Source organism: Sciurus carolinensis, chromosome 6, assembly GCF_902686445.1.
Source record: "Sciurus carolinensis chromosome 6, mSciCar1.2, whole genome shotgun sequence".
In the NCBI taxonomy this organism is placed as follows: domain Eukaryota; kingdom Metazoa; phylum Chordata; class Mammalia; order Rodentia; family Sciuridae; genus Sciurus; species Sciurus carolinensis.
In genome coordinates, this window is record NC_062218.1 from 7457275 (window position 1) to 7479598 (window position 22324).

General features: G+C 46.4%; 1 protein-coding gene across 1 annotated transcript in view; it reads right to left on the minus strand.

Moving 5' to 3' along the window:
* The window catches only part of Sema5a (semaphorin 5A), a 443089-nt gene that overhangs the window by 82481 nt on the left and 338284 nt on the right, over positions 1 to 22324 (minus strand). The window contains 1 exon segment of the mRNA XM_047556570.1: positions 6902 to 7109. Coding sequence (XP_047412526.1) covers positions 6902 to 7109 — 208 coding nt within the window.

A 22324-nucleotide genomic window follows, 5' to 3' on the forward strand; every position in this document is an offset into this window, starting at 1 on the left:
TGCTTTCTTTGTTTTTATTGTCTACCTGGATCAACATTTATGTTTCTACCATTGCCAGAGGGGGTTGCCATGGAAACTGAGAAAGTTCAGAAGTCTTCACTTCCTGAGACTTTTTAAGGCCTTGCGATTGGCCTCAGGGGTTTTGAATTTATGATTTGATCCTCTTCTCTTCAGCAAGACCCTTCCTGAACTGCACCAGCTTTAGACCCCCAACCTGCCTGGGCCTGGGCATTACAGAACAGACAGTGGCGTGTCTTACGCTTCTTCGTTTGCAGTTGAGTTCATGCTCGCTCCTGTTCCACTCTCCGTCACATCCTGAGGGTCTCCCTGCTACCTTACGACAGTGCTGAAGGACCTGCCAGCCGTCACCCAGCTCGGCAGCCCTGCTGCAGTGGGCCCCTCCGGTCAGACCAGCGTGGTGCAGCACTTTAAATCTCTTCTCTCGGGAGTGGTGACCGAATTATGGGTCTTGAACTGTCCTGGGACCGAGGTGATGCCTTTCCTGGAAGCTCTTGGTGCAAAGGCATCCACTGAGACTGCCCAGTTGCTATGGTGACGTCCTGTTCCATAGGAGGTTCTGTGGCAGTCAAGGAGCTGTTAGGTTCTTGACCTTGAGGTTGAGATGTTGGCTGCTTGGGGACGGATGTTGGGGCACAGCTGGTAATCATAATCCGGCTGCTAGTCCTCATGAAGAAACTCCCTTACATAAATCCTCTGGATGTTTATAACTGGGTAGCAAACGTGCTGGGCTGCATCACTGCTTCCCTACTAGGGCTGTCAGTGAGCCACTGGGACCCGGCTTCTTCTCTGTTTGTGTGTCTGTTTGTCTTTTCTCCATCCCCTCACTTCCCTGTCCAGGAACCTCAACTAACGGCCATGCAGGTCCCTGCACTTCTCCTTTTCTATTTTTAAACCACTGTGACTATGGCACACACCTAGTGTCACCTCTCCTCAATACTGCCAGGTCCTGTGGATGTCTTCATAGTCACCACTTAACGGCTTCGGAGTAACCCGCTGAGTGACAATCCATTGAACACGTGTGTCGTGACGTGGCAGTGAGCTCTCCTACTGTTGGACTCAGACGCAGTCTGTCATGGGTTAGATGAGAGGTGCCGCCCGCCCTCAAAGCTCGTGTGTGAGACAGTGCAAGAAGGTTTGGAGGAGAAGCGGCTGATGAGGGCCTTAACCTGGGCAGGGCACTGATCCCCTGATAGGGATTAACTGGGTGGTAACCGCAGGCGGGTGGGGTGTGGCTGGAGGAGGGGCCCCTGGGGGCGTGACTCTGGGGTGTATATGTGTCCTTATTGAGCAGAGCTCTCTGCTTCCTGGCATCATGGTCCCAGCTGCTTTCCTTCACCATGCTCTTCCGCCATGATGTCCTGACTCACCTCGGTCCTGAGGAACAGAGACGGCTGTCTGTGGACTGAGACCTCTGAGACCATGAGCCGCCAAATAAACGTTTCCTCCTCAAATTGTTCTTGTTGGGTCTTTTGGACACAGCAGTGAAAAATATTGAACTAAAACAGCTTCAGAAATCACTGGCAGGTACGGCTGGTGAGGACAGGAGGTCTTAGTGTGGTCCAGGATCAGACTTAAAAGATAAATCCACCTTGGCATAGGTGGAAGGTAAGGTCAAGACCCTGTGACTCACTTTCTTGAGAGATACTCAGGGAATTTTATTTATGACAGATTTTCTTATTAGAATCTGAGGGCAGGGTCAGGGGTGACTCATCTGTCATCCCACACTTGGGGCTCGGCTTGATGACGGACAAGTCTAAGTTCAATAAATACACTACGAATGAATTAACCCAAGAAAATCCACAGTCTTTAGTGGCTAAATCAGAGCCAATGGAGACAAAAACTCAAGACATGTAGAATTAGGAAATCACACACTCATCGTGAAGGGAGAATTCTTGCTCTACAAGGTGCACACGTCACAGCTTCCTGCTGTGTTTATGTAACTCAGCACTGCCGGGCTGCAGTGCGCTTTCTGGGGCCACGTGGTAATCCCGCCATCTCTCTGTACACATTGCATGTTCTTCCCACTGGGCAGAGCGAGTCTTCTGAGAATATTTAATTAATAAAGGTGCTAGCCCATTAACTCTACCTTTTACAGCTTTGACCTTTAAAGCAATAAATGTCCTGCAGTAACCTAATTTCCATACTAATTTCCTTAATGAGGTGTTAATTTCTTTATCTAGATGACACTATTACAGGCTAATGGAATTAAGAGTGACCAGACACCAGCTCAGCTCCGTGGAGTCATGAGGGAGTCATGAGGCCTCCTTCCCTGCAGTTGATAAGGCACGACTTGAAAGGCGTGACTCTCCTGCTTCATGCATGGCCTGTGATTCTGCAGTGCCCAGCCTTTCTTCTCTCCTCAGTTAGTTCATGAAGCAAAGCTAAAACAAACAGGTACCTAGGGCCCAAAGGTCTTCAATCCTTTTGCTGCTATTGTATCATCATGCTTTTCGGTAAAGGGAGTGTTACTGTTTCATAAGAATGCTGGTGTTTCAGTGTATGAGTAAAACAGCTGAGAGGGCAGAGAAAGAGGGCCAATTGCTAAATCAACAAATATTTACTGAACGCATCTCCAGCTGGACCAGCTGAGTCCTGCCTTTGCTGGTCCTGCCCAGCTGTCCCAGGGAAGCACACCTGGAAGGACTTTCCGTCAGATCCCTGAGGAAATCTGATCCTGCCTATGACGCCCTCACTGCACCAGGGACACAGAGCAAACCACGGGAGAGACAGTCCAGCCTGGACCCAGGTCTCACACGGCAGGACCTACAGGATCCCAGGCAGGATGCCGGACACCAGTCTGACACCTCCTCATTTGAAAAATGGGGACGACACGGCCTTTCACGTTCACGGTCAGTGTAGTCACTAAGGACAATGGGGATAAAAGCCAGCATTGGGCCAGACAGGTCACACACACTTGTGAAATTGTAGGAATCATTATCATTGATAAATTTTTTATTATGTTTATTATTTGTTCTAATTAGTTACACAAGATAGCAGAGTGCATTTTAACACATCATACATAAATGGAGTATAAATTCTCTTTCTTCTGGTTGTTCATGCGGTGGAATTACATGGGTTGTGTGGTCATACATGCACATAGGGTAATAATGTCTGTCTCACTTTACTTTCCTTCCTACCCCATCCCCCTCCCCTCCCTTCACTCCTCTCTGCCTAATCCACTAGCCACCTCCCCCCACCCCCACCCCCACCCCCGCTTATTGTCAATTAGCATCCACTTACCAGAGAAAACATTCGGCCATTGGTTTTTTGGGATTGGCTTATTTTGCTTAGCATAATATTCTCCAGTTCCATCCATTTATCTGCAAATGCCATCATTTCATTCTCCTTTAAGGCTGAGTAATATTCCATTGTGTATATATACCACAGTTTCTTTATCCATTCATCTGTTGAAGGACACCTAGTTTGGTTCCATAGTTTACCTATTGTTAGTTGAGCTGCTATGTGGCTGTGTTACTGTAGTATGTTCATTTTAAGTCCTTTGGGTATAAACCGAGGAGAGGGATAACTGGGTCAAAAGGTGGTCCATTCCAAGTTTTCTGAGGAATCTCCACACTGCTTTCCAGAGTGGCTGCAACAATTTGCAACTCCACTAGCAATGTATGAGCGTGCCTTTTCCCCACATCCTTGCCAACATTTATTGATTCTTCTATTATTTTTTAAATTTTAAAAATTTTTTTTATTTTTACAGACTTCATTTCGATTCATTGTACACAAATGAGGTACATCTTTTCATTTCTATGATTGTGCATGATGTACATTCATACCATTCATATAATCGTACATGTACATAGGGTGATGACGTCTGTCTCATTCCACCATCCTTCACACCCCACCCCTTCTTCCCTTCTCATTTCCCTCTACATAATCTAAAGTTCCTCCATTCTTCTCTTGTATTCTTGATAATTGCCATTCTGATGGAATGAGATGAAATCTTAGAGTAATTTTGATGTGCATTTCTCTAATTTCTAGAGATGTTGAATATTTTTTCATATATTCATTGATCCATCATATTTCTTCTCTGCAAAGTGTTCAGTTCCTGAGTCCATTTATTGATTAGGTTATTTGGTTTTTTGGTGTTTATGCATCTTAGAGATTAATGCTTTATCTGATGTGCATGTGGTAAAGATTTTCTCCCAATCTGTAGGCTCTCTCTTCACATTACTGATTGTTTCTTTTGCTGAAAAGAAGCTTCTTAGTTTGTGTCTATCCCATCTATTGATTCTTGATTTAACTTCTTATGCTTTCTTGTTAAGGAAGTCGGATCCTAGGCCTTCATGGTGAAGATGTGGGCCTGTTGTTTTTTTTTTTTTTCTAGTAGGTGCAGGGTCTCTGTTCCAGTGCCTAAGTCTCTCATGTACTTTGAGTTGAATTTCATGCAGAGTGAGAGATAAAGGTTTAATTTCATTTTGTTATAAATATGCACTTTTAAAATTGATTTTCAAATACTAAAATCACTGATATTGTACTTTGGAAAGTATACTTGGCACAGAACTGAGTATACAATATACACAACTGTGATTCTATTTCCATTCAGTGTACTTATTTGGGTATATTTCCAGAAAATTAAAATTGCCTTTGTCAAAAAAACAAAAACAAACAAAACACAGATTTCCCCTGTAATTCATGAGAAAGGAGCTGATCATGTAGACGCCAGTGTTTGAAAGAGCAGCTTCTTGCCTCCCGTGAGTGTTTCTTGGGAGCCTTTCTTCTACAAGAGGACAGTTCAGAGACACATGCAGAGGAATCCAAAGAGACACCTGGTTCAAAATCTCTAGATTTTCTTCTCCCAGAAGGAGCACTGAGGTCACACAGCCCACCCCGTGGAGGCCACACGATCTGTCCTTCACAGTGGGGTCCTCAGCTCTGCTGCCTTCTGAGTGCGTGGACAGGAGGGCAGCAGGAGGCCGTTCTGGAGAAATGCAGAACTCCCCTCCGCCCAGGAGCCTGCTGAGGACACACGGGTGGCCTCCTTCTCCTTGAAAGAAGAGGGCCGCCTCCCCTGCTGGCCTCTGTGCCTGGTGGCTCAGGCCCCAGTGGACTCGGGACAGCTGGGGTGCAGGTGCAGGAGAGAGGGATGGCACCGGCCTTCCTGGCTGTCTTCCTCGTGATCCACCCAGGACTCTCTTCCGAGTTGCGGGTACAAGGAGCTGAGGTTGAACCCAGACTCAGTGAAGCGAAGCTATGTGAAAAGGGTGATTGCCGCCTGTTTTGCAAGCCTCGCATTTCCATTCTGGCACCAGAAACACCCTCCAGCACAGGCCTGGTCTTCCTGTGTGCTACCCGGTCACAGACCCTCCCCAAGTCACCACGAGAACTCAGAGTTCTCGGCGCTGAAGCTGGAAGACCGGTGCCCTGCCATCTGCGTTTGGCTGCGACCTGCCTGCCAACTAGACGGCCCTCCCTGTCACCCACAGAACCATCGGCATCTGGGAAGCAGCAGCCCCGGCCCTAGGCCAGTCCTGCAGGAAGCACAAACCAGAACACATTCCAATGGCCATGGGTTGAACACAGGAGTAGGCATATACAGACAAGAGCTGTTAATAAATGTCACGGTCTTAAAATGTTCACAACCACATCGTTATTTGCTGGGAGGATCCTGACAGCATTCTTTAACTGTCTCTAATACCAAAGGAGGCATTACATGAAAGATTCAATTTTCCAGAATCATCTTGAAAGGAATATTATGATTACACATGAAAACTTCCTTCTATATAAAAATGCTCCTTTGCAGAGAGCTTTCAATTTTATACTTCACATACTCTCCCATTCGATTCTACATGAGATAAGTGAGAAAAGGAGGTCTGAAATAGCTTAGGGGCCAGCATCACGACATACACAGGACAGGCCTGAAAGACGCATGGAAGCGTTAATCCCCAGCCACTGCCCTCAGGCACCCTGATTAGGCAAATAGTTGGTGGTTGTGATGACACAGAAAAGGAGACCATTTCTACCCAACCTCCAGAGTGAGGCAGAACCAAGGGGGCTGTTCCCGAACCCTGGGGAGAGGGTGTGGCAGCATCAACACCCACCCTTCTTCTCAGAAGAGCTAGTTATGACTTGGATGTGAGGTGTCCCCAAAAAACTCACGTGTGAGACGATGCAAGGAAGTTCAGAGGAGAAATGATTGGGTTGTGAGAGTCTTAACCCAATTAGTGAATTAATCCCCTGACAGGGATTAACTGAGTGGTAACTGAAGGGGTGGGTGTGGCTGGAGGAGGTGGAGATGGGGGCGTGGGTGGGGTGTGTATTTGTATCTGGAGAGTGGAGTCTCCCTCTGCTTCCTGATCACCATGTGAGCGGCTTCTCTCCGCCACCCTCTCCCACCAAATGTTCAGCCTCACCTTGAGCCCCGAGGAATGGAGCCAGCCTTCTAAGACCTCTGAAACTGTGAGCTTCCAAATAAACTTTTCCTCCCCTAAAATTGTTCTGGTGGGGTCAGTTAGTCACAGCAAGGAAAAAGCTGGCCTGACAGAGCTTCACCTAGGAGTACACACACTACGTCCGCTTCTGTCCAGGGTGTGTATGCGTGTGTTCAAACAGAACCGATGCTTGTGCTGCGTAACAGTCAATGTTGGGACACCAAGCATCAGTGCTACCGCTGAGTGCCCAACGCTCTGAACCATTTGCTTGTACGCTGGTAACTGCTCACAGACAACTGTGGTCCACCTCCACACGTGACTAGTGGGTTAGTCTCATCACAGTGAATCTGTTTGCTTGAAGACCTGCATCCTGGGATACAGGCGGCAGACAGACACTAAGTTCCCAGGGCCATGTGCCACAGGGAAGTTGAAAGCCTTTTTGGCTCCTGTCCCCGGTCCCCAGGTGAACCCACCTCAGCCACCAGGACCGAGAGTCCTACCTGCGTGTGTGGTGGAACTGGCACCTCTTCAGGGGGATCTTGACCACATGTTCCCGCAGCCCCACGAACAGGACGCTTTGGCTGTGCAGGATCCGCAGGCTCCTGATGGGCTCCCTCCGCCTCTCTGGGAAGAGCTCGATCTCTTCCAGCAAACAGCTGCCCAAGGACTGGTTCAGCGGCGCGCGCACTTTTTTAATGGTGCCATAATCTGTGAAGGTAAGAGGGTGGGAGGGAAGTGGGTTCAAAGTCCACACCGAGTAGAGTACACACAGCATGTGGCCATTGTTCTCCAGCCAGGAAAGCCATGGGAGCTTCTTTCAAAAATGCAGACACCCGGGTCCCACTGCAGACCTAGTGGTCAGCTGCCCCAAAGGTGCAGCCAGGGTGCCAGTGCTTTCTAACGCTCTGCAAAGATGCTGCCCTGCAGCCAGGGTTGAGAACTGCTCTTCTACCACTGCCCCTCCCAGTTGCAAATACAGGAACTGAGAGAACACTGAACCTTGCTGTGGCTCACAGCAGCAAGCTTTGTGGAGAACAGCGGGAGAAAGACATTCACGTGGGGCCATCTTGGCTCCCTAGGGTCGGGGGTGCTGACTTTGCTGCCCCACCAGGGCCAAAGTGATTGATACTCGAAATATGTAGGACAAACCAGACACACTCCTCCTGCCTACACAAGGAAGTACTCCTCATCTCTCCTCCTTCTCTCTCATCTCCTTCCTCTTCTCTGGTTCCTGTTCTCTGGGATGCTTTTCTTAACCTTGGCTTTCCTAGTTATTTTCTGTACTCTTGCAGATCCATTGCTGACCAGATCCCAGCCTCCTGGCCCCAGAGTTTCTGCCCACTAGTGTTTGGTGCACTATGTATGAGCTGGGTCACTAGCACTACCCAAGGGTGAGGGCACACTGAATCCAGCAGACTCCCCAGACAGGCTGTGAGGGGCACGGAGCAGGTCCTTCAACTTGCTGGTGAGGCCGCAACATGGCCCGCACCTACATCAGGGGGACAGATTTCTAGCCCACACGGCTCCCTCTGGTGCCTGTGCTGTGGCCTCCACTGCTGCCAGCCTGCAAATCCAGAGACTGAAATCCAGACTTCTAGAAGCACTTGCAAGACCCATCACCAAGAACGTGCAATCATCCCGAACACATACCTGAAGAAAACTCCAGATACCGAGTTTCAAAACACTACAACTCTTAATTTGTAAACACAATATTGGGTTAAGAAGAAATTCAAAAACTGAAATAAAAATTAAGAAATTTTCATCAAAAAAGATTTTAGGCAGAAAATACTTTTTATTTTTCCCGTCTCCATGAAAGTCCTTAATGACTGAGGCCATTTGTATTTAAAGAAAAATACACAAGCATACCTGAATTAGCCTGGATTTATTTAAAATGTGTATCTTAAACATTTCAAACTAGCTTTTATTGATTAATTATGAACTGGTTGCACAGTCATATATATAGTTATAATAAGTCATTGCTTAATTTTATTTCAAGCTAGCAGGTGAAGTATGCTACTTTTGGCAAAGGTTAAGAATATACTGACATATGCTGCATTTGGGGATGATTAAAACCAATCCCTGTCTCAGAAGAGACTGTGGTTGTGTGCATGAGCTAGAACAGGAGAGGGAGCACAGGGCAGGGGACGAGGCGGCAGGAGAGAGGCAGCCATGGACTCGGCAGCAGACGTTTTAGCACATGCAATTGGGACCCTGCTGCAGAAGTCCCTTTTGTGACCCTCATGCTGTTTTCTCACTAGCATGGCATGGTAATGCAGGTGACAGAACTCAATCTTATTCAACACTTTCACAAAGACGTCTTGCTGCTTATTATTTATTTTATTGATGGATTATCACTCCAAGAAACCTGTCCAAACTAATAATAGCCCAAATGCCAATATCGTATGTGCTTCAGATCCTTAAGCAATTGTAGAAAGAACCCAAATTTACAAGATCTGTAATAATTTGGCTTGTTATCATTGGTTAAAAACTTTCTGCACACCTTTTATCTGATTTTGCAGCTGAAGGAAGTTGACAAAATGGTAGGGTTTAACGCTCTGCCAAAGGTGCCCTGTGTGGGTCCAGGTGCTGGTCTCCGACCCAGACTCTGCTGCGCCTCCTTCCTCTCCTGCATCTGGTCACCTGACGATACCCTCTGGGTTCCCCTACCCTCCTGCAGCGTTACAGGACCCTCCTCTGTTTCCCCAGCCTCTCCTTCCCCTGCCTGAACCTTCTCCTGTTCTCTCACATCCTCTGTTGAGGCCTCGCTCCGCAGTGGGGATCCCCGAAAGATGGCAACCATGTCTGACTTCCTGGCCCAGTTTGCACTCTGGAGTGTTGGCTCTGTCCCTGCAAACCACCTCCTACGGACCCTTTACAGTACAGCAGTGCCATTAGCCCCAATGCCAGGAACTGAGCCCCAAGGTCCTGCTACCCCCACCTCCTCCCCACGCCTGCTCCTCGTCCTCCCACTCTTTGCCGCTCTTCTCTTCCACTGCCTGGGACTGGAACACCTTTGTCACCTGGCTTTCCCTGGATCTCCAGCTCTGCTTCCCTGGCTGCGTCTAGAACTCTTATAGAAGTCATCAGCTGGACCAACCCGGGTGAGGAGAAGGAAGTCAACACTCTGATCTGTAGGAGTGGCCATCTGCTGCCCATCTGCAGGACAAGTGCATGCCATCTACTCCACAAGGCATCATGCCGCACTCCCTCCCGAAGAAAACTGCCAGCATGGGCACCCAGGCACGAGCAGTGGCCAGCATCCCTGCACCCTTACACTTTGTGTCAAAGCAAGACCTGCAAAGACAAACTCCAACAACTGACTGTGGATGAGTGGGGTGTGCACACTTCCCAAAGAACACATCCAGGAATAAGGGAAAAGGACAACAGCCCAGAGCCACAAGATGCTACAGTCCACCATCACCAGACCATCCCTCGACACGGAAAGGGTCTCCTGTTGTGCTTGCTGGTGGAGATAGCCCAGCTCTTCTCTTCTCCGTACGGATCACCATATGTTGCTGGTGACCAGTAAGTCTTGGAAGACCAGGCATAAGTCTAATGGCAAGCAGGAAATGCATGGGTAAAAGCTAATTACCATAATAGCAAAGACAATCACTTCAACCTCAACAGTCTGAGCCATTAGGATCGTGCCCAAAGGGAAAAGCAAGAGTCTAAGTGCAAATGAGCTGCAAAGGTAAGGTCTGCACATTGTCACCAAGTCAGTGTAAATTCAGTTTTCAGCATGACTACTGGGGAAGAAATATTTACACAATACTTATCAAGAGACTGGAGTGTAACTTGAAAAAGACAGGAAGAAATTCCCCCAAAGAATTCCAGCCACAAGAAATGATCCATGGAACAGGGAGACTTGCTTCTCCAACCTCCACCCACAGGAAAATAGGTTCATATCCTCGGCAAATGAGTTACCAAGCACACTGCAGGAACTGAAAAGAAAAAAATGTGTTTTTCAGCAGGAAATAAAAGAAAAATTGAGTTTAAATGAAATGATGTTTTTAGAGCAGAGTGTGGTCATAAAGCTGCCAGGACAGACTCCGAACACGTTTCAAGGAACAGAGCAGCAGGCATCTGAGACTGGGAAGCAGCCACAATGATGAAACCCCCAAACCTCCCAGCACTGCTGTCAGGTGGAGCCAGAGGGGTTTATCCAGACCAGCACCATCCAACGGAGACATACTAGAATCCACAGAAGTAATTTTAAGTAATTTTTCTGGGAGTTGGGATGGGGGAGAAATATAAGAATTAATTAATTCAAATACTTTATTTAACCTAAGGTGTCCAAAACATTATAGCATGCGTATTTCATTGTATGATCTATATAAGATGATCAGGTACCTATTTTGCTTCTTTATACTTAGACTTTGGAATCCAGGCATGCTTTATACTTGCACCAGTTTCTATTCATGGTAGCCACACTTGGAAGGCTGTGGCTATGGCAGATGCACAGAGAGCCACACAGATGTCCTGGGTGCTGTCCTGCAAAGCCAGGTGCCTAACGCCCCACTCTGCTCCTCACCCTACAGGAGACGACCCCAAACCCACAACATGACCAGCTACACCAGAGAGGTGCTCCTGGGCAGCAGTGGAACCCTCAGGAGGGGGGCCCCGTGGAAGGTCTTTAAGTCATGGGAGTATGTCCACAACTCAGACTGTGGGACCCTGTTACCTCCTTTCCTCTCTTTTACATCCTGTCCATGAAGGGAATATCTTTACTTTGCCAGGCATTCCCCACCAAAACCAATGGGGCCAACCAATCACAGACTGGAACCTTCAGAACGGTGAGCAAAAGTAAACCTTTTCTCTTCATAAATTCATTCCCTCTGGTGGTTGTTATAGTGACAGAAAGCTGACTACCACAACAGAGCAAAGCAAATGAAAATCAAAACAAAACAGAACCCGTGATTCATTTATCCTTTAACTAAACTTTATTTCTTCCTAAACTAAACAAGGAAAGAGAAGTACAGGTGTAGAGCATGATGTACAAACAGAAAATTGTAGGAAATGTAGATCGTTTTCCCCCCTAGTGTAAGAAATGAGGTCAGTCTCTTAATCCAATAAGATAAATTCCTGCAGGAAAACACGAGCGACCCCCAGGGCTGTGGCCATCTCTATGAAACATCTTCTATCTTTACATTTTCTAAATTGGCCTTTCAGACAGAAACAGAACATCATAGTTGGAAGGCAAAGGCAAAAAATTATTTTAAATTTTTATTTGAGGAAAGCAGGCCTAGAAAGATTAAGCAAGCCCAAAGATCAGACTGTTGAGCCAGAGCTTAGGTCCTTTCCGTATGGATCTAATGCTTGCACAAGAATTGCTGAAAGTATTTTTTTTTTTTAAGTATAAAAAGTATTACATGTAATTACAAAATAGCGCATTGGCAATAGTATGGCTGATGAGCTCCTGAATAGTCATTTGAACTGATGAAACAGCATATTAAATAGTGATCGTTAAAGATGGAACTGCGCTTCAGTCACATGCTTGTCTCATCGTGCCGTTCGCTACAGGGGTAACTAGTATACAGGGGGAGCTGTGCCCCGTGGCTGGCTTCTCCCTCAGCCTTCAGCTCCCATTTCCATGAGCTCGTGAGGGAAGTGAGAGAACAGACCGATACAAAGAATGTAAAAACTTGGATTTGTTTGCCTTAAAAAAATAGCATCTAAGGAACAAAAATTTTGCATAAATAGTAAAGTTTGCAATAAAAGTAAGACTCCTAAATAACTATTTGCTCTATGTTATGTAAGCTCTATTGTACAATATTCAATTTTTACTGATGGAAAATTGTATTTTTGGCTTTGGGAGAAAATAGTGGATATTTTCCAATTTTCAGTGTTCAAGTGGCTAAAGTGGATTTAATAGTTTCATCAGGATTCCATTTTTCATCTTGACAGGGGTGGTCAAGCTAAATGGATCCAAGTGTAATGATCTCTCACTTAGCATGCAGCTGTTCCCTCCAGCCAGCAGGGACTGCTCTGGGCACTATTGTGTTCACCAAAACCCATGTGTGGGAATGCTAGTCCTCAGGGCTCCGAAGGGGACTGCATTTGCTAACAAGGTATTTAAAATGATGGTTAAGGCAAACGGAGATCAGTGTGGTCCTCCTCCTGTCTGAGAGTACCATGTAAGAACAGGAGATGAGGACACAGCCACATGCGAGATAGGGCGAGAAGGTGGTCACTTACGGACCACGGGGGATGCAGAAGAACAGAGCCTGCTCAGCCTGACCCTGTGTTTTCAGCTCCACAGCTGTCCTCAAGCCACCCAGCCTGTGGGATGCTGCTGTGGCAGCCACAGCAGACCAATCTACATGCTCCCTATCGAAACCAGGAAATATGAAAATAGATTTGACAACTCATTTTTTCAGAGCAATTGCAGAACTAGACCATAAATGACTTTTCTATTGTTCCTGAAGAAATTGTAACTCAAGTTCTAATGCAGACATCTTATAAATTATATGTTGAAAACAAATTTTAACCTTCTGTGACTCATGATAATTATAGCTTATTATTTTCTAGTAGTTCCCTAAGTTTTACTTAAACCCCTGTGTGTTTAAATCTGATCTATAAAAGTAGGAAAGGATGCTACAGGGCAGGTAAAATTTTGCCAACGTGATGCATTTTGATGACTATTATGTAATAATTAATATGGATGGTGCCAATGCTTAAGACCTTTCTGTTAATGCCTCTGGTGAGCGTGGGGGAAATTAGGATTGAATGAGCACTGAAGAATGAACTTTCTGGTATCTGAGGAAATATTCTCTGAACATAGTGGATTCCTTCTAGGAGAATTTCTGACATTTTAGTTATATTACTATATCAAAAATTCACAAAAACAAATATATTTCAGGAAGAGAGGAAGATAACCAAGGATGGAGAGAGGAAGGGAAAAGAAACATGGTCAACACAATGTAACATTTACTCTGGGTAAAAATAATGTTTGGCTTTTCAGACTTGCATATGATCTGACAGTGTTCTGTAATCCACTAAAGCTTAGCAAGGACAAAATTAATGCTTAAAGGATGTCTAATGAGAATCACTGTGTTCAAGGAACCCAGGGGTTTAAACCCCGATGCTCCGGAGAGCCTGAGGCAGGAGAGAAGATTCTAGGAGACTTATCTGTGTTAGAAAGAGCTGCCTGACACACTTCCAAGACACAGGACGAATATGCTTCCTCTCAGATGCAATAATCAGGTTTAGAAGGTGGAGTTACAATGTAGTTGACACTTATGAAAATGTTCACTTGGTAGGAAAAGAAAAAAATTCATATCAAAAAGTAAAGGGATTTTTTTTTTTTTTCAGGAAGATGGGATATAAAAATGAAGGGATTATCAAAAGCCTTGGACATGTAAAGCTATCATCTGTGCTCTGATTTTTATTGTTCTTCTTACTTTTGCTGTTTTAAGAGACTGTTCGTTACTCAGTGTTCTGTGTGCCCAATCCTTGGGAGGGATGAAACCTTGAAAGAGACAGCCAATGTCTCCATCACGGTCATCTGTGACAGGTGGAGATTCACTGTGGACACCAAGAGCACCAACCTAGGGAGGCTGAATTATTTTATTTCCAATTATGCATTCAACACTATTTGATTTTGTGCCACTGTGTCCAAAGAGGTATTTTTAGTGTTTGTCTCATCACCCCAGTTACCGCAGAGTGAAGAAAACCTTTTGTATCTGCATCTGCTCTGGTTCCAGGCCTTATCAGTGAGGTAATGATGAGACCCCCTCCCCACTCACCAGGCAACTCGTCGCCATAGCAACAGATCATTATATAAAGTTCACCAATTCAGCAGGTCGTTATCCCAAAGCAGCAGACAGCTAATACATGACCAAAGTTCTTCCTCTTAACTTCTAATTGAGCAAATGAATTAATTTGGTCTTGGTCTGGGTGCTCAGCATTACATTTGTGTAGCAGAAAGGGAATTCAGAGAAAAAAAGCAGGTCTTCCTGGCTAGTACATGTCTGAAAAGATTTTAATTAACTCACTTGTCAGATTCAACTAATGGCTTATTTTTTCCCCAAGAAGAATATGTTAGCCAGTTTAAACATTCCTAGTCATAGATTAAATGTAACATTCTTTAATACCAAAGTACTATTTTAAATCACATCCTCCGAGGTCTGCCCCTCAACATATAAGTTCTGGAATCAGGCACTGAGACACACAGCCTGTCTGGTTCCTGTGGTCACACTGGATCCCAGGACAATGCCAAGCACACAGTGGGTGCTCAGGTAGTGCTCATGGTGCAGTGTGGGGACACTGGGGACCCCAGGTTAGACTTCCAGCTCCAATGCTTGCAGGCTTTGTGGCTGAGACATTGTTACTAGCCTCCCTGTGTGTCCTTCTCCAGGTACCCAGCTCCCAGCATTCAGGCCACTGAGTGAGTAACCTGTGTGAGTGTGCACACGCACGGGGCACATTCTATACGAGTCTCTATTGTTTTCCTGCTTCCACTTGGCCTGCAGATGAAAAGTCCTATTCAGTTTTGTCTGAAATCAGCCAGCTCCCTGCCTCCATTAGCACTGGCCCCGTGTAAGCCAGGAGGGGAAATGATCTTTCCCCGTGGCTTCTACTGCCTTGCAAAGCAAAACCTCAAAAGCTCCTTTCAGTGTGCTAAATCATAAGCTGGTGCTCAGAGGAAATTTGCCACTGGAGTTTCCTGTGAATAAAGACCATATTACATTTAAAACAAGAGTGCAATTAATGGAGTCCTCCGGGTATGCTTTCTGAAGCTCTCCTCCAAACCACAGCTTAGGTCTAGCTCCAGTCTTTCTGTTAAGGAAGCAATTCAAGTTTCTAAAAGGAAATTAGTTGCCTTAGATTTATTATCTCTAAATTACAAAACAACTACCCAGTTGGCACTGTGGGCAGCCCTTCTCTGACAGTCACCCGCCAGGAAGACACGGGCTACATTTCCCTCTCACCCCCAGTGGTGAGATTTACACCATGTCTGGTCCCATTAGTTGTTGATTGAGATGGTAGAGAAAAATCTATGCTAAGCACTTTTGCACTTCTGCAACATTAATTTAAAAGAAGAATGAGACCTCTTTCCTGAATGGAATAAGAACATTATTTTGTCATTTTTCCCAAGTTGCTACATTATAGCAATTATACACTAGTGCCTGATGTTCCAAGCTGTCTTGTAGCAGGAGTCCTTGGGAGCGTCCTTCGGCTGTGGTCACACCCATTGCCATGGCTGCAGAGATGAGCTGAGCTCTCTATTACTGATCCAGACCTTTCCTGCTTCAAACAAAGATTTCCATGCACTGTGAGACCTGCCTACCACATGTGACGGGGACTCAGGGATTCCAAAACAGAACTCAGCCTGTCCCCTTAGGACCAAATCTGTCCTCCTAGCTGAAATCCTGGATCCATGGGCCATCCTGCCACTCAGTTCCACCTCCCAACTCCAGCTAATGAAATGCCTCATCCTTTCCCTACACCCAGGCCTTTGGCTATCTGCATGTCTTGTGTGTCCTGGGGCTTCTCCCAGGAAGGTCCTTCCTCACCTTCTCTACCAGGAAGCATCTCCCAGGCCCCTGGGCCAACGTCCACATCTCTGCTCTGGGCTGTTCTGACCTTGCAGGCCAGTCCAGTCCTCCCCAGATCTGTGGACTCGTGGAAGGTTAGTCTTCTAGCCTCTAAGGGAAGGTATTGGGTTAAGCCTTAGGATAACGTCTGTCACCTCCTGCCTGGCGTGCGTGCTCCTCAGCATCAACAGCTGAGTCTTTTCTCGTCTGTGATGCTTCATCCGCTTGCTGTATGACTGACTGTCAGTCAGGGTTTACCGAGTCTGCAGGATTTCAATATGGCCTGGAAGCTTTTCTTATAAGCTTAGTTTTGAACTATCCCCTTTCAATCTTTCTGTTTGATACTAAACAATAGCAGGAAAATGAACACAATAAAAATCACATCACTTATTTTGAGAACTTGATTAGACAAATTGCCCCTAAATTCCTATGCACCTCCCTTGCTACCTACTTAGGGAAAGTCGCCTGAGAGGTGGGGCGCTGATGCTGGGGGTAGGGAGGAATTTGAGAAAAGGTATGGCAAGAGGAGCGCTCTGAGCCTGCAGGCAGGGTCCCAAATTTCATGACTGTAGAAGTCATACAGAGACTTTGCTGAAGGGAACACTTGGGCTCCAGCCCCTGCAGCTGGGATTCAAGAGGTCTGCAGGGGTCCAGGGGACAAACGTCGTTCACAAGAAGTGCAGGTGACCCACACAAGATGTCCAGGAGGATCCTGGACCAACCCCCGGGGCGCTGGCTCCAGTTTGTCACCAGGGCTGCCAGTGCCCCGGCCGGCGCAGCGTGCTGTGCTCTTTCTTCAGGAGCAGCTCTCCTGGGGCTGACTGTGGTCAGGAAGCTGGCGGACGGGGGAGCCAGGACCAAGAGTCCCTCACCCCAGAAGCTCTCCTTCTAGGAGCTCTGGAAAAGCCAGCGGGCAGGGTGTGGATGCCCACTTGTGAACAACAGCAGTGGGTATGCATCTCTTGCTTTATTCCAGTGAGAAGCTGTGTGTCATAGCAGCGTGATTCTCATTTAACACGTGCAGAAACAGAGACTCACAAAGGCGACATCGTTTCCCAGTGTCACCCAGCCCATAAGAGGCGAAGGGCGCATCTGACTCAAGGACCTGGAAAGGGTTAGGGCTCCCTAGGCCCTTCGTCCAGTGCTTTTCTGACGGACACAGTGCATGTCACTTCCGTCCTTGTTCTGAACGGCTAGCACACGGGCAGCATCTGAAGAGTTCCATGTGGCAGGAATCTGTAATTCCCCGTAACCTCATGACTTCAGTGACTCAGTTCCCCTGCCCAAATTGCACACTCCTTACATTTAATGACAAAGTGTTTCAGTGTGCTGCAGGGAAAGTCCTGGTGTTCTAATGCACAACATGGTGACAAAAGTTAACAATAGCACATTGTACACTTGAAATACGCGAAGAAGGTAGACATGTCCTCACTCCTCCAGAAGGAAAAACAAAAGAAAGAAAAAGAAAATGGTAATCATAGAAGGTGATAGGCATGGTGATTAGCTTGATCACGTGATCACGTCACATGAACATGTCAGACAAATCATCAAGTGCTACACCTTAAGACATACATGTTTTTCAATGCTGAGATTCAAATCAAGGGTCTCCCTCATGCTAGGCAAAGTTCTACAAGCAATGATAGATGTTGGCGTGGATGTGGGGAAAAAGACACACTTTTACATTGTTGGTAGGGTTGCAAATTGGTGCAGCCACTCGAACACAGTGTGGAGAATTCTCAGAAAACTTGGAATGGACACACCTTTTGACCCCAGTTATCCCACTCCTTGATTTATACCTAAATGACTTAAAATTAGCATACTACAGTAAAGAAGCCACATCAATGTTTATAGCAGCTCAATTCACAATAACTAGATTGTGGAACCAAACTAGATGCCCTTCAACAGACGAATGGATAAATAAACTGTGGTATATATACACAATGGAATATTATTTGGTCATAAAGAAGAATAATATGGCATTTGCAGATAAATGGATGGATCTGGAGAATATCATGCTAAGTGAAATAAGCCAATCCCAAAAAACCAAAGGCTGAATGTTTTCCCTGATAAGTGGATAATGATATATAATGGAGGTGGGAGGTGTGGTGGGGTGAGAGAAGAATGGAGGAACTACACGCAAGGCGAGTCTGTGCACTGAGACAGACTTCCTGCACCCACGGGCAGGCTGGTGGCTTTGACCTGTCGGGCTGTTCCCCGCGGTAGTGGACAGCTGTGCACACTCCAGGACGTCACTTTAGTGAACAGCCATGTACGCTCCAGGACGTCACTTCGAGGGCTATCACAATTGAGGTTCTGCCAGGTAAAGCCCTGCACAGGTGGAGACAGCACCCCTTCTGATGGCCAGCCAAATGCCAATCAAGGGAACTGCCAGAGATGCAAGTAAAAGAGGGACAACTGTATGACGGTGGAACTGAGGAACTTTAACTGCACGCGTGAACATGGATGAACAGAGAAAAAGGGAGAAACTTCAGAATAATGCATCAGTCCTCTCACCTACATCTCAAAATTATGTAAATTCCTTACCATTTAGAAATGATGAATAACATAAACTTACAAAGTAAGCAAGGAAATCATAAAAGCAAAATTCAGGATGGTGTTCACTCTGGGGAAAGGGCATGGGCGTGGGGCACAGTGCCAAGGGCCCCCCAAGTCCTCCCTTAACTGACCCGGGAGTAGGCTCCTCAGGTTCCTCTTCTTTGTGTCTTACGTATATATTTTAAATAGTGTTATATATGTATTAACAATCTTATTAAAATGGAAAACTTCTGTATGAATAAAATTCTTTGCTTACATAAAGTCATTCTGGGGCACATCTGTGCACATGCCCCTGTACTATGTGATGCCCTCCCCACATGCGTATCGCAGAGTCTACGCTTGGATGGCAATATATTAAAATGAGTCACTATAACAAACAAAAGAAGGGGAATATGTATTGCAGTGGGCTGAATATTTGCACATCTTCAGAAATCCTTCTCCCCAGTGTGACAGTATTTAGGGTGGGGTTCTCATGAATGGGACTGGTGACCTAGTGGAAGACACCCTGGAGACACTCGCAGGGAGGAGGTGGCCAGCTGCTGTCCAGCAGACCCTGAGCCTCCAGGAGGGGAAGAGCCAAGTTTATCCTGCTTATGAGCTACCCCGTGAGGGGTGCTTTGTCACAGCAGTCCAGATTGACTCAGACGAGTACCTAATAAGTATGTACACTTTCACTCATGAAGTTTTACTGGGGTGCTAGGTTGGGGGATGTCCTGCCAGTGTTGGACGCTGGCACCCTCCTCGCCTCGCCTACAGACCTGGATATGGGGGCGGCAGGTGTTCCGAGGGAAGGAAAAGCTCCTAATGGCATAGGGAATGGAATTCCCCCTGTCTCCTAAGAGGGACAGGGAGGGTGAAAGGAAAAGGGTGGGAGACAGAGGCTGCCGTGCCTCCACCCCTCCCTGACCACATCCCTCCCAGAGGGCCTGTTGCTCACGCGGCTCTGCCATTTCCTGTAAAACACCATTTGGTGAGGGGACGGGGCTGTCTGAGGTGAGAGAAAAGCACACATCTTGAGTGTCGACAGGACCTGGTGAGCCTGAGGCCAGGAGATTAATGAGCAGGAGCGGTGGGAGGGCGGTAGGCTTTCTAGACGTGGAATCAGCACTCTGAAAAAAGGAGCCGAATACCTGGGGGCAAGGGAACCCCAGCTGCTGTCCCAGGGGCAGGCAGGTCATGTGCCTGTCTAAATCATGGCACAGAACTGAGGTGAAAAGCTAGAACACTTGACCCCAAGGAATGCCCCCTGCAACTGACACCGACCCAGGACCCCTCAGCTCCCTGGCTCTGGTGTTGACTTTCTAGTGTGGCTCCCAAATCTTTCCATGGTGCAGATTTGGTAGCAATCTAGGTCATACACCATCCCAGCCCAGTACTGGGCAGAAGGCAATATGAGACTTGGCCAAGTTTTCTGTTTTTCATAAGTGTGTGACTAAGAAAGACCACCTGATCCCAACAGTAGGTAGATGTCCTCCTGTCACAAAGGCCATCCTCAGGACAGATGGAGGACTGCTCACTACAAGGGACAAGAGGTCAGAGCTGAACCAGGACAAACAGGGGTGCCACTGAGTTGGGCTGAGTCCAAGCCCAAGTGCCCTGGGATGCTCTGGGCTCAAGGCCAGGAGGGCCTGGGTCTGAAGACCCAGAGGAGCGGGTTGAAGGGCTCCACTGTGAGTCAGAGGGTCCTCAAGACAGGTGGCCTGGTGCATCTCACAGTCAGCAAGTCGAGCCCAGATAACCAGCTCTGGTCAAGCCAGGCAGGAAAAATGAGTTCTGCCTGAGAGACGAAAAGATGCCAAGGCTGTACATTCAACAGGATTTCTAATTGAAAGAAAAATCCCAGCTTGCCTCAGGAGCAGCAGCTCACTGTGAGGACTGGCTTTTAAAGATCTAGTTTGCCGGTGGTGAGTCAAGGCCTCTGGTTGGAACTGTTTTTGTTTTGAGCCAGTGTTCTTTTGCTTAAGGCAAGATCTGTTTTTTTTTTTTTTTTTTTTTTTTCCAAAATAATTAAATGATCATATCGAGAGTCTAAATGAGGCCCCTACGCTGATAATTAATATAGGAGATGACTCGTATTAAAAGTGAGAACTTTTTTCAAAATTCCTTAAATATATTTAGGTGTTCAGGTAATTAATTACCAATTTTTATCATTATCACAAATATTTGAAAATCAAGACCAACAAATATCTCTAAAGAGTTCTGTGGCATAAAACCAGCTTCTACTGGGGTTATCGAAGGATGGGTTCGAAGGACTTTGCTAACAGCATAGGACATCACTACCCCAGCCTCACATACACACCATGCGTAACAGATGGTCACTGGATACAGGAAGAAATCTGTCTTGAACAAATTTCCCTTTCCTTTTTCTTAACTCAATTTTAATCCCACAAATAAAAATATAATGTATCTAACCAGAGTCACTGAAGCACAGGACTTAGAATAAAAATAGGCAATGAGAACTGCCCTTGTGAACATTGTTTTAATCTCCAGATGGTTTAAAATTTCCAATACAGTTAAGGTTTTTATCCTTCATAAATCCAAACAGGGGTGATTATCATTCACATGGTCAGAGATTTAATTTGCAATGAATGCACTTAAATGGAAAAATAAAGCAAACACTCCTCATTGCTTTTCTACTTGTGACTAGTAAAATCACAGGCATCCTGGTGATGACTGGAAGTTGGACAGATGGACACCTGGACAGGGGGCTCACCACTTTCCACTGGTCTACACAATGAGCATTTATTTAGCACTTGCTAAGGTCAGACAATACAAAGAGGGCAGAGACAAGTTTCTATCTTCATACTGATTTTTCTTTGGTTTACATGAAGAACTGTTTCTACGATCTTAATTTCCCGTATTCTCAATTTCAGGGGTGCCTTAGCCCTTCGGGGCTACTATAACAAAGCATTCTAAACTGGGAGACTTATAAAACAGCAGACATGCTTTTCAGCCTATCGGCTGGCCCCTCCGAGATAGGACCCCTGCAGACTGTCTGTCTGGTACAGGTCCTCCTGCTCATGGGTGCTGTCTTGCTGTGTCCTCAGCATGATGTGAAGGTCAAGGATTTTGTGGTCTCTTGTGTAAGACGCTGACCCCCTTCGTGAGGAGCCTTGTCTTCATGCCTGAATCACCTCCCGAGGATGGTGTCTCCAAATATCCTTGGTTTCAACATTTGAATTTGGAGGGGACACGTTCAGACCATGGCAAGGAGGTTGGTTAGGTCTGGGCTGCCCTGACTCTGCATGTAATATCTCGTTAACAAACGTCCTCTCCTCAGCTTCTCCAAGGACAGACAAATTCACCTGCCAGGTACGTTAAATAGGATCACGCAGGAAGAGTGTCTGCCCCTAGGAATGTAGCTCAAAACGCCATTCCATCCTGAGCACTAGGAGAATCGTGTGGCTCCTCAGTAAGGACCCCCACAACATCCACAGCATTATGTTATAGACCGTAAATGCCACGTTGAAGAAACGCAGGGTTTTAGTTAGCTCTTTTGCTGCTGTGACCAAAAATCATGGCCAGACAATTTTAGAGGAGGAAAGGTTTCTTTGGTGCTCTTGGTGTCAGAGGTCTCAGTCCATGAACGGTCAACTCTGTTGATCACCCACGGTGAGGCAGAACACCAAGGCGGAAGGGTATGGCAAAGGAGAGAGCAGCTCAGGACATGGCAACAAGGGCGCAGAGAAAGGGCTTCACTCCCCAGGACAAAATGTAAACCCCAGGGACCCACTCTCCTACCTGCCTACAGTTGCCACCCAGCTAATCCCTATCAGGGGATTACCACACTGATTAGGTTAAAGCTGCCATAACCCAATCTTTTCACCTCAA